At 46.4% G+C, this 15,957-nt stretch overlaps 1 protein-coding gene across 1 annotated transcript in view; it reads left to right on the top strand.

Annotated features, from left to right (window-relative positions):
- Nucleotides 1-14,358, top strand: part of CNNM1 (cyclin and CBS domain divalent metal cation transport mediator 1) — a 63,848-nt gene extending 49,490 nt beyond the window's left edge. The window contains exons 8-11 of the mRNA XM_004428159.3: nucleotides 8,627-8,810; nucleotides 8,962-9,111; nucleotides 10,762-10,863; nucleotides 11,905-14,358. Of these exons, the coding sequence (XP_004428216.1) occupies nucleotides 8,627-8,810; nucleotides 8,962-9,111; nucleotides 10,762-10,863; nucleotides 11,905-11,984 (516 nt within the window). The 3' untranslated portion in view covers nucleotides 11,985-14,358. The remainder of the gene's footprint in view (nucleotides 1-8,626; nucleotides 8,811-8,961; nucleotides 9,112-10,761; nucleotides 10,864-11,904) is intronic.
- Nucleotides 14,359-15,957: the final 1,599 nt, after the last annotated feature.

Genomic DNA, 15,957 nt, shown 5'->3' on the forward strand with positions numbered 1-15,957 from the left:
ACCTGGGCCACCAGCAGCGGAGTGCGTGCACTAAACCGCGAAGCCATGGGGCTGACCCTCCTTTGTAATTTAGAGGATGCTTGAGTTCTTAACTGGCCAAAGTATAAGAGAAGACAATTTAAACTCAAGCTATTGCTAAGAAATGGTTGTATCTACAGTAATGAAGACAGAATAAAAATGTGTTTCTTTAGAACAGTGGTTTGATTCCCTCAATGAACCAATCAGTGTCTTTGTTGAGCACTAATGATGGTTCTAGGCACCATGAGCTATACTAAAGAAGTATAGGGCTTGCCAGTGGCACAAGTGGTTAAGTGCCGGCGCTCCGCTTCGGTGGCCCGGGGTTCGCAGGTTTGGATCCTGGGTGCGGCACCTATGCGCCGCATGTCACGCCATGCTGTGGCGGCATCCCATACAAAGTAGAGGAAGATGGGCACGGATGTTAGCTCAGGGCCAGTCTTCCTCAGCAAAAAAGAGGAGGATCAGCATCGGATGTTACCTCAAGGCTGATCTTCCTCACCAAAATAAAAGGGTGGGGGGCCAGCCCAGTGGCTTAGTGGTTAAGTGCGCGTGCTTCGCTACCGGCGGCCCAGGTTTGGATCCGGGGCGCACACTGACCACCGCTTCTCCGGCCATGCTGAGGCGGCGTCCTGCATACAGCAACTAGAAGGATGTGCAACTATGACATACAACTATCTACTGGGGCTTTGGGGAGAAAAAGGGAAAAAAAGGAGGAGGATTGGCAATAGATGTTAGCTCAGGGCTGGTCTTCCTCAGCAAAAAGAGGAGGATCAGCATCGGATGTTACCTCAGGGCTGATCTTCCTCACCAAAATAAAAGGGTGGGGGGCCAGCCTGGTGGCTTAGTGGTTAAGTGCGCGTGCTCCGCTACTGGCGGCCTGGGTTCGGATCCAGGGCGCACACTGACCACCGCTTCTCCGGCCATGCTGAGGCAGCGTCCTGCATACAGCAACTAGAAGGATGTGCAACTATGACATACAACTATCTACTGGGGCTTTGGGGAGAAAAAGGGAAAAAAAGGAGGAGGATTGGCAATAGATGTTAGCTCAGGGCTGGTCTTCCTCAGCAAAAAGAGGAGGATTGGCATGGGTGTTAGCTCAGGGCTGATCTTCCTCACAAAAAATTTTTTTAAAAAAGTATAAAACATATCATAAAGAGATTAAAATCTAGTTAGGGAGAAAAAACATAATAACAGTGACCAATGCAGGGTAGTATCTAATTGGTTACAAAATTGTGTAGCACTAATTTTAAGCACTATATTGGCTTGAGAATGTACTGGGCCTTTAAGAATTAGGAAAGAAGAAGAGAGAAGTCAAGGCAATACCATGAGGAGGGACACCAATAAACAGGGTAATGGAAGGCAAGTAAACACAGCGCATTCAAGGAACTGTGAAAGAGGAGCTGTGCTGGACCGGTGGTTCTGCTCTGGCAAGCAGTAGGCACGCTATTGCAAGGCCGGATTATCAAAACCAGGCAGAGTGGTTTAGGTTGATCTGCTAGACCATCGCTGTCCAGTACAACAGCCAGTAGCCACATGTGGCTACTGAGCACATGAAATGTGGCTCATCCAAACTGATGTGCAGTAAATGTAAATACACACTGGATTTCAAAGACTTAGTGAAAAAAAGAATGTAAGATTCCTCATTAATAATTTTATATTGGTGACATGTTGAAGTAAACTTATATTGGATATGTTGGGTTAAATGAAATATATTATTAAAATTAATTTCACCTGTTTGTTTTTACTTTTTTTAATGTGACTAGTAGAGAATTTTAAATTACCTCTATGACTCACATTGTATTTCTATTGGACAGTACTGTGTTAGGTAGAAAGAAGTTCTCATAGGTTGTTGAACAAGGGGAGGGAACTGACAAAAAATGATGCTCAAATCTAGAAATGCAGCTGGGGAGAGCTTGCTTCCCTCAATACATTTTCCAGAGTGGTGCCTGGCCAACAGTTTCTTTTAAGGTGACACATTGACATGGCAGTAGTTTATGATTTTTTTTTTTAAATTTAAAAAGAGGAAGCAGTGTGAAAGCAAGGCTGTGAGACACATAGAGAAGGTGACCAACGGGTAATGCCTCTCCTTTTATACAACCACCCACCAGTGCAGACCCTCCCCGAACCTCTGCCTCCTATCCCTGTATGTGGGCCAACCACCCCCACCCCCTACACACACACATTACCATGCTTCTTCCCACTGACGTTAGATTCTGGTTGTAGCTGTCTGAATCTTCTCTTTAAAACAATTGACAAGTGATTGTTTAACGTCTGTGTGAATGCCTCCAATGACAGGGAACTCAGTACCTTATGAGGAAAGAATATATTTACTACTTGGTGTTGTTACCAGAAGTAATCCTTTATTCCCAGCTCATCCTTTCTTCCGTAACAGTGCTTAAAGAGAGGGTTAGGTTCCTGGATCCTTGATTCCAGGTTACTGGAGAGGCATATCATTGTTTCTTAAGAACAAAAAGACAGTGATACAGCTCACTGCATGTACAACCTGGACAGAACCTTTCCAAAAATAAATAAATTAGTTAAATAAAATAGAGCACTTTGCAACACTTCTAAGAGGCTTCTAGCTTGGGGACCACAGCTAATGTACAAATGAATGATAGGAGCCCTAAGCCCACAAATTTATTTCAAAGTCAAACCAGAAGGCACCCCTTCCTTCTCCCTCCTTCCTCTTTCTTTCACTCACTGTCTCTTTTCTTCTCCATCTTCCTTTACCCTTGTCCCTACTTGGAATCTTCTTCCTTCCACTACTTCCTCTTTTGCTTTATGTCTTTGGCTAAGGATTTACTTTCCCAAGACCTAAGCTTGCCTTCACAGCACCTCCCATCACACTTACTCTGGGGGCAGGACACTACTCCTTCCCACACCCCCACCTCATGGTGTGCAGTGAACAGTTTAGACATAATGAGATGGTGTGTTTGACTCCCTTCTTTGAAATGTACGCCCGTTATAAAGTTAAATTGTGAGAGACGGATGTGGACATGTTTTAAACAATCATTCCTAGCAGTTGTATAACACATTTCACTCACATTATCTCATTATCTGTGGACCTCTTTCACAGGCTCAAAGAAGTTAATGATTTGTCAAAGTCACCCAGCTTGAAAGTGGCAAAACTGGGACTTGAACCTTTGTGTTGAGTACGCAATGTGTTTCACACCATATTTTGTAGGTGAAAGGTCATTTGGCCTTCTTTGACTAAACTGGAAGCCAAATCTAAATTAACTAGTTAAGAGAACCCAAACAGTAATATCAAGTGTTTTGTTGAACTTATCAAGTGTCATTTAGGAAATTTTCCTGTCCTTTAAGCCAGGGGAACCTGCAGGACTCCAAAGAAAGCTTCACCTTCAGAAAACCTGTGGGCTCATTAGAAAATTGAGTTTTGATGATGACCTTGGTTCAGGCCATGTCCAGCCCCTAAAACTACAAAGCAGTTCTGGGGCACCTCCCCTAAAGGATTGTGAAAGGCAACCTTAGTAGGCATGTTAAAGGCAGCCTAATGCAGCCAGGTACGTCTGCAGTGTACAGAGCCCAGGCTCAGACGATTTTCCCTGGAGAGCAGGAGTAAAGGCCCTTTAAACAAAATTTCCAGATTGAAAGGGGTGCCATTATTAGACTCTGGAGTTTTCTTCTCCCTGAGAACTTGGAGTCCACATTCTCACTTTACCTTCCCTCTCTCTGGCTCCAAAGAGTGAATAGCACTGTTGATGCAAATAATCCATAATCAATATATAAGTCAAAATTGGAGTGGGTTTTTTATGAGCCAAGTCTCAGGAGTATAACCCAGGGCTTTCCTTCTCCAAGGGCACCAAAGAAGTAGGGTGTACAGAGTGGTTATATACTGTCTTGGAACAAAGAGCATACGTCACATGTGATAGGAATGTCCCTTTCACAATAGTCACTGATTTGCTGGCACAGCAGATCAGTGGTCACAAAGTGAGCACAGCAGGTCGGTAATTAATCCTTATTTCTAGAAGGAGATGCTTATCCTTAAGGAAATGCCGATATGGGGGAAGATACATCTCTATCTTTAAGGGCATCATTCTTGTCTTTGGGACATTGTAAATGTTTAAAGCAGGTGTACAATGCACGCTCAACAGGCCACCTCAGGCCCTTTGGGAAAAACAAGGTCAGGCTGAATTAGTTTTAAACCAAATAGCTTCCTCATATACTCCAATATATCCTATCGCTTTTCATTTATTTATCAGAACTTTCCCAGGCAAAACACACACTGTATGAGACAGTGCACTGGCTAGGGCTCTGAAGGCTTGCTAACTGTCAAACCTTAGGCAATCCCTCAACCTTTCTGGACCTCATTTCCTTATTTGTAAAGTGAGGATCACAAGACCTCTCATGCCTGTCCCATACAGTCATTATGAACAGCAAAGGAGATAACACATACCTAAGTGCTCTGTAAGCCATAGTGCACTATACGGATGGAAGGTTCCATCCTCATATACCACCCTCTATCTGCAAAAGCAAGCTCTTCTGGATAACACTAGCACTAGAGCTTTCACCACGTTCTGAAAATTTAATATCAGTTCCATCTCTTTAGGATATTTGTAGCACTTCCAGTAGTATATATGATTTCCAAAAATAAATAATCCAATGATGTTTTAAATAAAAAATTTAAAAGAAATTGCAAAACAATTTGGTGAAAAAGCTATCAGGAATGAGTTTGCTACTGCAAGTAAATACTAAATTTATCTGTAAGCTTACTGGTCATAAAAACAAAAAGGGGAAATATAGTGGATTTTTGTGTTCTCATCCAGTATAAGGAAGTATATAATTCATCTAGAGAAAGGAGCTTTTTCCTGGCAGTGATTTCTTGATGGATTCCTACATGACTATGGAAGGCATCAGAAAAAAAAAAAATACATATTGGCTTCATCTGTGGTTTTGCCAGAGTTTATGTTCTTCATATGGAGGATTCTTATTTTAGCCCTCTATACAAGCCGGGGGTCCAATATGAAAGTTTAACATCAGTGAAGGCAATTATTGAGGAGAGTGAAGATAATAATTGATTGCAGGGGGAATTTTCGAGTCCAGAGCCGTGGTTCTCATCCTTGGCTTGCATTGGGATCACCTGGGGAGCTTTAAAAACCACTGATGTCTGGGCCCCCCTTAGAGATTTGGATATAATTGCTCAAGGGTGTTGCCTGAGCATGGGACTTTTTTAAAGCTCCCTGAGTGATTCTAATGTGCTGCCAACGTTGAGAACCACTGTCCCTGGAGGCATGAGTAATTTTTTTTTTTTAAGATTTTATTTATTTATTTATCTTCCTCCCAAAGCCCCAGTAGATAGTTGTATGTCATAGCTGCACATCCTTCTAGTTGCTGTATGTGGGACGCGGCCTCAGCATGGCTGGAGAAGCGGTGTGTCGGTGCGCGCCCGGGATCCGAACCCGGGGTGCCAGCAGTGGAGCACGCGCACTTAACCGCTAAGCCACGGGGCCAGCCCAGGCATGAGTAATTGACATGTCACTTTGATCCTTTATCTGAAGCCTTACATGTCCCTAAGCCACCAGCATGGGCTGTATCACAGTCAATGGGTTGATATTGTGTGACTGACCAAAGATAAGGTTTTAGACTAGTTGAGGGCAGGCTACAGAGTTGACATCTTGAGGTAATTTTGAAACCTGATTTCTCTTCTCACTTCCCAACAGACGAGGCTGCAAAAGTCAGGTGTTCTCAACAAGAACATGGAATCTATTGAAGACTGGACAAATACTAAGTTGAGACCCATCATTCCATGCCATAAATCATAGGACATATCATTTTGACCTGAAAAATATCAAAGCCAGTTGTTAACACTTTGCTGTTTTATCCTTTTAAATCCTTTAAAGGGAGAAAAACAAAAACCTGAGTAGGATGGTGTCTGATTTTTTTTTTTTTTTTTTTTTTGCTGTGAGGAAGATCAGCCCTGAGCTAATATCCGTGCTAATCCTCCTCTTTTTTGCTGAGGAAGACCGGCTCTGAGCTAACATCTATTGCCCATCCTCCTCGTTGTTTTTCCCCCAAAACCCCAGTAAATAGTTGTATGTCATAGTTGCACATACCTTTTAGTTGCTGTATGTGGGACGCGGCCTCGACATGGGCGGGGAAGCGGTGTGTCGGTGCGCACCCGGGATCCGAATCCGGGCCGCCAGTACTGGAGCACGCACACTTAACCGCTAAGCCACGGGGCAGGCCCAGATGGTGTCTGATTTTAACTAGGTCTTAAGTCTGTGGTTCTCAAAGTGTGGTCTCCAAACCAGCAGCAGCATCACCTGAGAACTTGTTAGAAATGCAAATTCTCAGGGTCCACCCCAGACCTACTATATTAGAAACTTTGAGAGTAGGGTTCAGTAATCTTATTTTAACAAGCCCTCCAGATGATTCTGGTCCTGAGTTTGAGAACCACTGATTTAAACTATCAAGAGAATTGCTTTTGCCCCCTCTAATGGGCAGTAGTATGATTAGAAGCCTGGGATCTCTACATGTGTGTGTCCTGTAAGTATTGCAAACAACATACATTCTTTTTTTTTTTTTTTTTTTTTGTGAGGAGATCAGCCCTGAGCTAACATCCGCCAATCCTCCTCTTTTTTTTTTTTTTTGCTGAGGAAGACGGCCCTGGGCTAACATCTGTGCCTATCTTCCTCCACTTTATATGGGACGCCGCCACAGCATGGCTTACCAAGCAGTGCGTCGGTGCGCGCCCGGGATCTGAACCAGCGAACCCCGGGCCGCCGCAGCGGAGCGCGCGCACTTAACCGCTTGCGCCACCGGGCCGGCCCCAACATACATTCTTCATTGGTGTTTTTGTGATTAATTAGTTGTCCTTAGAATTTGCTTGATCTTCATGCAAGATTTTCTGCATGAAGTTTGTTAGGGAAGAAAGAAAGGATTGATAATGTCCAACAAAGTAATGGGTTCCCAACTTGAGGGAAAATCAAAGATTTCTCTTTATGAAGAGTAAACATTGCCTGAATGGTTGTTGAGGTCAAATATTTTGGGGGAGATTGTGACCTAATATTCAGGATGAGTGCTAAATAATTCTTAAAACAAGAGATTGTGTCAAGAAGCTCTTGTTAGCATTGGTGATTTTAAGACATTTTGGAGGAATCAGAAGACCATAGGATCTAGAAAATGGTAGCAAGAACATCACAGAATAATAAAGCAGAAAAAATTAACTCAGTCAATAAAAATGACTAGAGCAACAGCCTGTACAGAAAGGGAAAGAGGAAAGCCTGGTGGATGGGGAAGGCAGAAGTGGGATGAGCCAGAGATGACAGAGAGTCAACCCAGAAGGTACGAGTAATGAGCAGTCTAGGACTGACTCAAGGCCTTGGGTTTGACCATGACCCACAGCCCCCAGGGAGGCCAGGTGTGGGACACACCCAAGCCAGCAGGGAAAGGAGGTCTTGGAGAGCAGGTGCCGAGGAGTCAGCAGTTGACAAGGGGCCACTGTTGAAAGAGCCCTTGCCAGATACCAAGCTAACTTCAAGCCCCCTGTGTTCCAGTGTGTAAATCTTAACCATCCCCTCTCCGGTTTCCAGCCAGACATTGTTACTGTTCTCACATGTAATACCAATCCTGCCCCCAAAGGAAAGAGGAGGCAAAATGAGCACAGTTTGTAGTTGTGCCAGGTCTCCAGCCAAATGCAATGAAGAAGGGTCCGAACACTTTAGGGGACCCGGGACTGGGAAGGATGCTGTGCTATGAGCATTTTCATTTTCCCCCCAGTGCCATTCACTGATTAACAGTATCATATTCCTATAGTGGGAGGTGCAAAAACTGGCCTGTTTTCACTGGAAACAAGCATTCGCAGCACCAGTCTATGACATACACCCAGAGAACAGGGATGACAGAGAAACCTTCTTCCTGTTTTCCAGAAAAGACATTTGATCCATATTTTTCCTGCATGGAATTATGGAAGTTCCTTTCTGGTCTGGCTGAGCCTAACTCTCCAGATGCCTTCACTTGCCAGTGAGGTTTGACACATCAGGAAAGTCACTAGTAGGACTCCCAGGATCTGAGGAGACATCTGGGAGACACCTCTGCTGTGGACTTTTCTCACATAGGAGCATGATCCCACATCCAGTGATGGGCCAAGTCCAAATTAGAAATGCCCATGCTCTCTCAAGCCGCAGCCTCCAGCTTCCTGACTGTAAGACCTGGGGCAGCAGAGCTTCCCTTACCAGAGTCCCCACTGACTGACCCTATAGGAGAGGGCCCTTGGCAATAGTATAAGTGTGTCTTTTAAACTTCTCCATGGAAACCACCCTGCTAACAGAAGACGCCCTCCATCCTCTCCAGGGTCTCGGGAAAAGAAGGCTTGGCTCCTCTAGGTGCACTGTAGGAGTCCAGAGCTAATAAAAATGAACAGTGGGAACTCTGGTGGCAAATAAGCAAAGGGTCCCCTCATTGCCTCTCAACCACTGGGCTGGTACAGCTTGGGTAAGGCCCCCACTTCATAGATCCCAGGCCACAGAGGCCAGGGGTTCCTAAGCACCCTAGTGGGGCTGCTTCTGAGCTCAGGAAGGCTGGCCACATCCAGCGAGGGCTCTGCCCAGCTCCTCCTGAGCTTCTGCTCATCTCTGCCGCTTCCTTCTAGATCACACGGCAGCAGTACCAGAACGCGCTCACCGCCTGCCACATGGACAGCTCACCCCAGTCACCTGACGTGGAGGCCTTCACTGATGGAGACTCCACCAAGGCCCCTGCGACCCGGGGCACACCCCAGACCCCCAAGGATGATGCTGCTGTCACCCTGCTGAACAACAGGAACAGCCTGCTGTGTAAGTCAGTCAGGTGGTTGGACTCGGCTACCACGGGGTGAGGACGGCCCTGCCTTGCTCCTCAGTGAGGCCCAGAGCTGCCATCTTGTGCTTCATGGAGCCCCAAATCTTCTTTAAAGCAGAGGGGTGATGCGCTCGCTGTCCTCCCCAGGCAGCCGCTCAGACGGGCTAAGAAGCCCCGGCGAGGTCGTGTACTTGAGGATGGAGGAGATGGCATTCACCCAGGAGGAAATGATGGACTTCGAGGAGCGCAGTACACAGCAGCTCTCATTGTCTCCTGCAGCTGTTCCCACCAGAGCAGGTCAGGGAGGGAAACTGGGCCCACAGGAGCAGGGGAGGGTCATCACCACCAGGCAGTGGGAGGGCCCAGGCTGAGTGGGTGAGGGGAGCCTGGGCCCCCAGCCCGCGTGTAAAACTTCCCACCTCCTTATGCCACCAGGGAAGGAAACTAACATTTAATGAGCACCTTCCATGCCTCAGGCCCATTAATTCACTCTCCCAGGAAGGCAGTGTGTACACAGTGTTAGGAGCTGGGTTTCCATCTGGATTCAGACCCCGGCTCCTTCATTTAGGAGCTATGCAATTTTAGGCAAGTTACTTTAACCTAAGACTCAGTTTCCTTGTCTTCCTAGATAAGTTTCCTTATGTTGATAGATATAAATCATGGTGGCCAGCTCATAAAGTAGCTTGGAGTATAGATGAGATAACATAGATAGAGGGCACATCATGTTTCCTACTTTACAGATTAGGAAACTGAAGTCAGCCATCACTCTTACTGGCAGAGCTCTTCCCTTCCTTTGGGCCCCAGAGACCAGCAGTAACTGTAGGACTTGTCCTGAGGTCTGAGATCATATCACCTCCCTCTGAGACATTGAACGCTTCTGTCTTGACAGTGATTTGCTCCAAGCTCCCAGTGTCCCACCAGTCCTGGGATCCTCCTGTGCTTGCCTCAGTAAGATATACTTCCCCAAGCGCTCAGCAGCGCCCTACCTATCTTCTAGCCCAGCAGTTACCCCACCTGCCCTTCCAGACCTGCCCCACTCCATAGTCTGAGACCCCTCAAATCCAGAGCAATGACCTGACAAGTGCTCATAGATTTTTGAAGTCAGTGAGTCAACATGATTGAACTTGTGGCTAACTCAGAAAATCTGGAACATACTTAATCACCATTACACGACCTGAATTTAGCACTGATGTTCGTTTTCTCCTGCACACACTGAATTTAGCGGCTAAAGCATGTAGCAAGAAATTGTATAAAGGAGTAGGAATGGAGGAAATGGGGCTGTCTTTGGAGATCATCTAGTCCATCCTCCTTGTATGACACATGAGGACCCTAAGGCCTGGAGAAGGGAAATGACTTGCCCAAGTCTATATACTACATAGAAGCGGGCGCAACCTCGTGGCTTTGGGTGCAGTGCAGTTTCCACACACCACTTTGCCTCGCTGGTTAGGTTCTTATTACATTGACTATAAGGGCCTGGGCCCCTTCCCGGCTCTGCGAGTCTGTGGCTCTCTGAATCCGCACTGGGTTTGGTCGGAGAAGATCGAGGCATGTGCTTAATTGTTATTGAACTCTGTGATTTTCCAAGGTCTGTGCAAGTAGAGGAAGGAGCCATCCCCACTTGTCTTCAGATGTGCTTTTTGTCTGGCAAAGATACTGAATAGAGAACATCTTGTTCTCTTCTTCTATCTCCTGCCAAACAGTGTTTGGATAGCTGGATTCCCACTCCTGTTCTCTGTCTCTTTGTTCCTTTTGTGGCACTAAAATGCCTCTTGCTAACTAACTAGAGCCAACACCATCCTGGGCATCCCTTCCTTGTTATGGCCACCACTGACTTGGCTCTTGTTTGAACTTCCACCTGCAGAGGAACATCAACCAGAATCACCCTACTAGATCCCTGGGTGTGTAGGTTGGAAAGACTTGAGTTCTGTCTTCTTTCCTTTCTCACAGCATCAGATAGTGAATGTTGTAATATTAACCTGGACACAGAGACCAGCCCCTGCAGTAGCGACTTTGAGGAAACTATGGGCAAGAAGCTGCTGAGAACCTTGAGTGAGTAGCTTTTCACCCAGACAAGAGCTGCACACCTGCTAGTTAGTAGAAACATCATGTTAGGATATTACTGCTGGAGGAGGAACCACTGACTCCTTTTGGGAACCCTAATGAGGTTCAATTGTGGAAATCCACAATAGGGGTTGGGCCAGGACTGCACCCTTGATGGTTTGGGGATCTGTCCCCTTCAGTTGGTGATCTAGGACAGGAGTCTGCAAACCATGGCATGGGCCAAATCCTGGCCTCCCTTCCCCACCTGTTCTTGTAAATAAAGATTTATTGGATTATAGACCCATTTGTTATCTATGGCCCCAATGGCAGAGTTGAGTAGTTGCAACAGGGACCAAGTGGTCTGCAAAACCTATATTTACTATCTGGCCCTTTAAAGAAAGAATTTGTGTCTGGGAGACTCAAAGGAAATAAAATAAATAAAAAGAAAGCAGTATCCTCCAAGGAAGGAAGTCAATGGCAGAGAGAACAAGGTGAAAAATACTTCTTCCTAAAAACAACAGAGCTAGGAACAGAGTGCCCTTCCATCCTTGAGGATAATTATGTAATTACCCCCACCTGCCCCAGTGCAGCAGGGAGGTTGCTTCTGAGTTAGAGAATGTAGGCCCTGGGAGTGGCTCCCAGCTACACCCACCACCACTGGCTCATGGGACATCACAGGCTGTGAGACCAGTCCTCTCTCAGAGAGTGTCTAGCAGTCATTCGGGCCAGGGCCTTCAGGGGATGGGGAAGGCATGATCCTGAGGCGTTACCTGGGCTTTATTCAGTCTTCTCCAGGAAATCTCCATTCCATTGGCACTAGCCTGGGTTTCTGGCTTTTAGGAGATGTCATCTCAGTGGAAGGTGCATCCTAATCTTTCAAGATGTAAATATGCTGATATTAGCACAGGATACAATGCAGATTACTTCCTGCCAAACTATTAAGGGCTTCGTCTCCATTTCTGCTTCATTTTGAAGAGAGCTTGGACCACCAAGAAAGTGTGAATGTCCTCCCAGTCTTACAGATTGATCCTTACAAACTGTGTTTTTCAGGTGGTCGAAAAAGGAAGAGGTCATCAGATGGAGAGCGAGCCTCTGAGGAGAACTCCAACTTAATGCCTCTGATCACATGACAGGGCAGACAGCATTCACTGGGTGCGTGAGATTCCAGAGCTTTGGGGGAGAACCCACCCTCCCATCGTCTGCTTCCTCCCACAGGTGACAGAGCGTTCTGCTTTCCTTACCATCTCTTCACCCCTAGCTGTCAGTTTGGCAGATTTTCCCTCATTGCCTCCAGTTTGACGCAGAGCCTTCCTGTGGCCATAATGGGAGGTGCCTGCGATGGAACATGCTAGAAATGGTCTTGTCCACAGCACAGTCTGAGACTGGAGAAGAAATGACCCCAAGCTGACAGTGCCACTCTGGGACCCCTGATGCCCTTTTAGTTCTTTGGGATCCCCTGATGCCATATTTCATGCTTAGCTTAACTCAGAAGGTGCCACTGGCAGACAGGCACATAGGAGGCTGGAGTAGCAGGTATGAAGGTTAATTTCAGGAGATGCACCAAGAATTCCTCCAGAACTTTAGAGCAGTGGGACTCAGCCATGTTGGCATGTGAAGTTACAGTACAGAAAACTGTCAGTGACCAGTTTCCTGTAGATAAGGGTTCCAGCAACCTGGGAAGTGTGCCTCAGCTGGAAGGGAAAGAATGTGAGATGGAACCTCAAGTCACTGTTTTCCCCAGGGACATATCTGTTTTGGCTCCCAATCAGCAGTCATTGATCCATGGATAAATCTGCTCTGGAAGAGGAGCAGGGAGCAGAGAGACCCAATTGGGAGCCAGAGATGCAACTTCAGGTTTTAAGTTCAAATCAAAGCAACAACAAAAAAAATTATGTGGAAAAATTCTAAGCTGCTAAAGCAAGGTTAGCCATGACAGACCAAAGAGTGCCCAGGTCAGCCAAGAAGGATGCAAGCTCTCCTGGGACTTCAGTGTGCACCAAACAGCAACAGTGAAGAATCACTCTTCTTTTTCATCCATTCTTCTCACCCCCACCCTTACTCCACCCCAGCAGGTCAGCTAAGTGTACTTTATTCCAAGAACTTACTAGATCTCTGGGTTTTCACCTGGATGTTGGGGCAGATGCAATTCCAAGCATAACCACCAGATGGCAGAATGACGGCATATACCTACTTAAAGAATAAAATTATTCTGGTGAGGAACCACACCGCCAGCCTCTGGGAAAATGTGGAAGTAAGTGAAGCTTGTCATTGGGACATCTGTCTCCCTTTCTGATCTATCTCCCACCCTTTGGGTTCCCTCAGTCAGAGATCCAGTGATCCAGTGCTGCCTGCTGAATCTCCAAACTGTTCCCAAGCTTTTCCATCCAGGCTTACCTCTGCTTCCTCTAAAACCATTACTGCTACATCTCCATACCCATTCAATCAGTAATCACATGGGAGGTGGGAGACTGATATTTCCTCTGGGTTATTTGCATCTCAAAAGAAAATGCTTACCCACCAGAGCCTTTAACTCAGGGGTTCTTAACTTGGGGTCCATCACCCCAGAGGGTCCACTGTTGGACTTCAGAGGGTCCATGAAACCCCTAGCACTGTCAGAATTTAGTATGTGTTCTCATGCGTGTTTTCCAAAGGGCTGAAGCTTTCCTAAAATTCTCAAAGGTCTCAGACCCACAAGGTTAAAAACCACTGTTTAAGCTAGTGGAACTTTCAGCCCAAAGTTTCTGCAATGCAGAGTTAAGTGAATAGTGGGCAGTTTGAGACAGATTTTTAGTTATAAGTGGTCTTCTCAAGTGTCCATCAAATCGATGGGGAAAGCTGGCACCCATCAAGCAGTGGAAGTCCTCAGAAATTCTTGGCATACCCTAGAGTATTATACAACCTATACACCACACAACCCCGTCCCCTCTTCCCTGCCAAACTAGAGCAGGTGTTGCAGACAGGAGGGCCACAGCGTGTGGAAGTAAAGACTTTTCAGCTGGAGATGGCTTTCCCAGCAATGTGTTATTGACTTCATACCGCTTGCCTGGTTCTGTCTGAGGCTCAGCAGTGCATGACTTCTCGTAGACAACTCCACAGCTACCAGCCACCCCCAAACCTACTCTTGCCTGGTAGGAATAGGCAAAGGGTCAGCCCTCGGTGCTGGGTGCCTCCGACCCAAGCGGTGAACGGTGAGTTTCAAGCAAGAACTGCCATCATGCAGTCTTCTTGCCCAGCTGGCCACTGGCCCAAGGGGGCCTGCCTGGCTAGTCTTCATTACCCCTTAGGCCACCGGGCTCAGGCCACTGCTGCTGCATTACATCCCTCCCTTTGCAAAATCCCTGAGGAGCCTGTCACCACTCCCCGCCTTATTCCTCGCCCCCGCCCCCAAGATTTTCTTCAGGTTAAAAAAAGTTTAAAAAAAAGAGGATTTTAAAATAAAGGATTTATGAAGGCTCAATAAATTGTAAATAATTTTTAAATAAAATGAAAATGCCTTTCCTGGAATGTGGCTGTTTTCCTTGCCCCTGGTGGTATTTGAGATGCCGGTTGGCTGGTACACACCTGTAATTACCTCGCCCGAGGCCCACCTGCCTGAAGCCGCACCTGCCAGGGCCAGGTGTGACGCTGCTGTTAAGGTTACAGGAAAACGCCCAGGCTCTGCTTTGGGAGGTCAGATGGGTAAAATTTTGCAGGAGCGAATGCCGGAAATGGAAAGTAAAACCCAAATGAGAAGCCAGAGTGTGGATAAGGACACGGAAGAAGCACTAAGACAATAAGAAGGGCTGGCATTTGTGAACCCCTGTGATATGCGAGGTATGGGCTGGGTGCCTTCCAAGTTCAAGGGCTTGGGGACCAGACCCAGGCAAGCCCAGAGACAATGTGTTAGTCACACCAGCTCGCTTCTGCAGACCATTTGGAGAGGAGCCAAAGTAACACGACTCCAGCAGTTTCCAACCAAAGGCTGGGAAAAGGAACAGGGAGTGGGCCAGGCTTATTGGTGAGTTTTAAACAATGTGGAGGGAGGGAACAGCTAGACAGGTGGGAAGGTGTCTGAGCATCTAACATCTTTGAGGAAGGTTGGAATCGGACTCCTACCACCAATTTCTCAAACCTGCACACAGGCTGATTAGCGGCCTGTGCCAGAACGACTTAAGATTCTTCCCAGGAGCCTCCATAAAAGCTCTTAACTTCATTAACAATAATAATAAATGTTAGTAACAACTATTTTGCTGAGGGCTTTATGTGCCAAATCTTGTGCAAAGTATACATTAGCTCATTTCTTTCTTAGTACTACCCTGTGAAGGAGGCATTACAGTCTGTCCCTGTTTCGTAGACTGTGAACCGGGCTCTGAGCAGTTAGGTGACTTGCTCAAGGTTCCACAGCCAGGAGGTGGCAGAGCCGGAGGTGTGAGCACCCTTCTGGGGAGCAGGCAAAACGTGTGAAACCATCCTACCTCCCACAGCCACAGTGCACACCTGCGTGCTAGGGGCCCTGAGAAGTCCTACGGGACAGAAACCATCAGAACTCAGTAAGCCCAGCTTGTCCCCAACTTACACAGAGCCCTTTTTTCATGTGAACACACCTGGGAAACTAGAACACACTGGAGGAAACACTGACCAAAATATATGTAGGAACAAAGTGAAGAGGCCAAAGTCCCACTGAGATTGGTGCTTTTTTAAAATGCTGCAACATTTTAGCACTTTGATTTAAAGAAGTGCTTTTAACCATTTTTTTCATTGGTGCTCTCCCAAAGGGAAAAATTAAATTTAAATCCTCCCTAACAAGAGAAATTAAAATACCAAGAAATAAGATGTTGTCAAGGAGGATTGCACTTTGAAGGGCCACCAACCATTTTCATATCTCAGGCTTTTTTTGCCTCCAAGAACCAACTTTTGCCCCCTTGGAGGTGCTGTCACCCTCTTGAGAATTCATGGTTTAAACTATGCTTGGGGGGAATGATAGACGGACAGAAGGTGAATCATTTGACTCCTCTTTTGCCTGTATTCCCTGACTCACAAACATCTTTAAATAGGAAGGAGAGCAAATATCGATAGAAAGGAAGGTAATGAAGAGATGAGTGCAGGATCATCCAATCACTTGAA

Source organism: Ceratotherium simum, chromosome 6 (genome assembly GCF_057802395.1).
Source record: "Ceratotherium simum simum isolate JZ-2026a chromosome 6, ASM5780239v1, whole genome shotgun sequence".
NCBI lineage: Eukaryota > Metazoa > Chordata > Mammalia > Perissodactyla > Rhinocerotidae > Ceratotherium > Ceratotherium simum.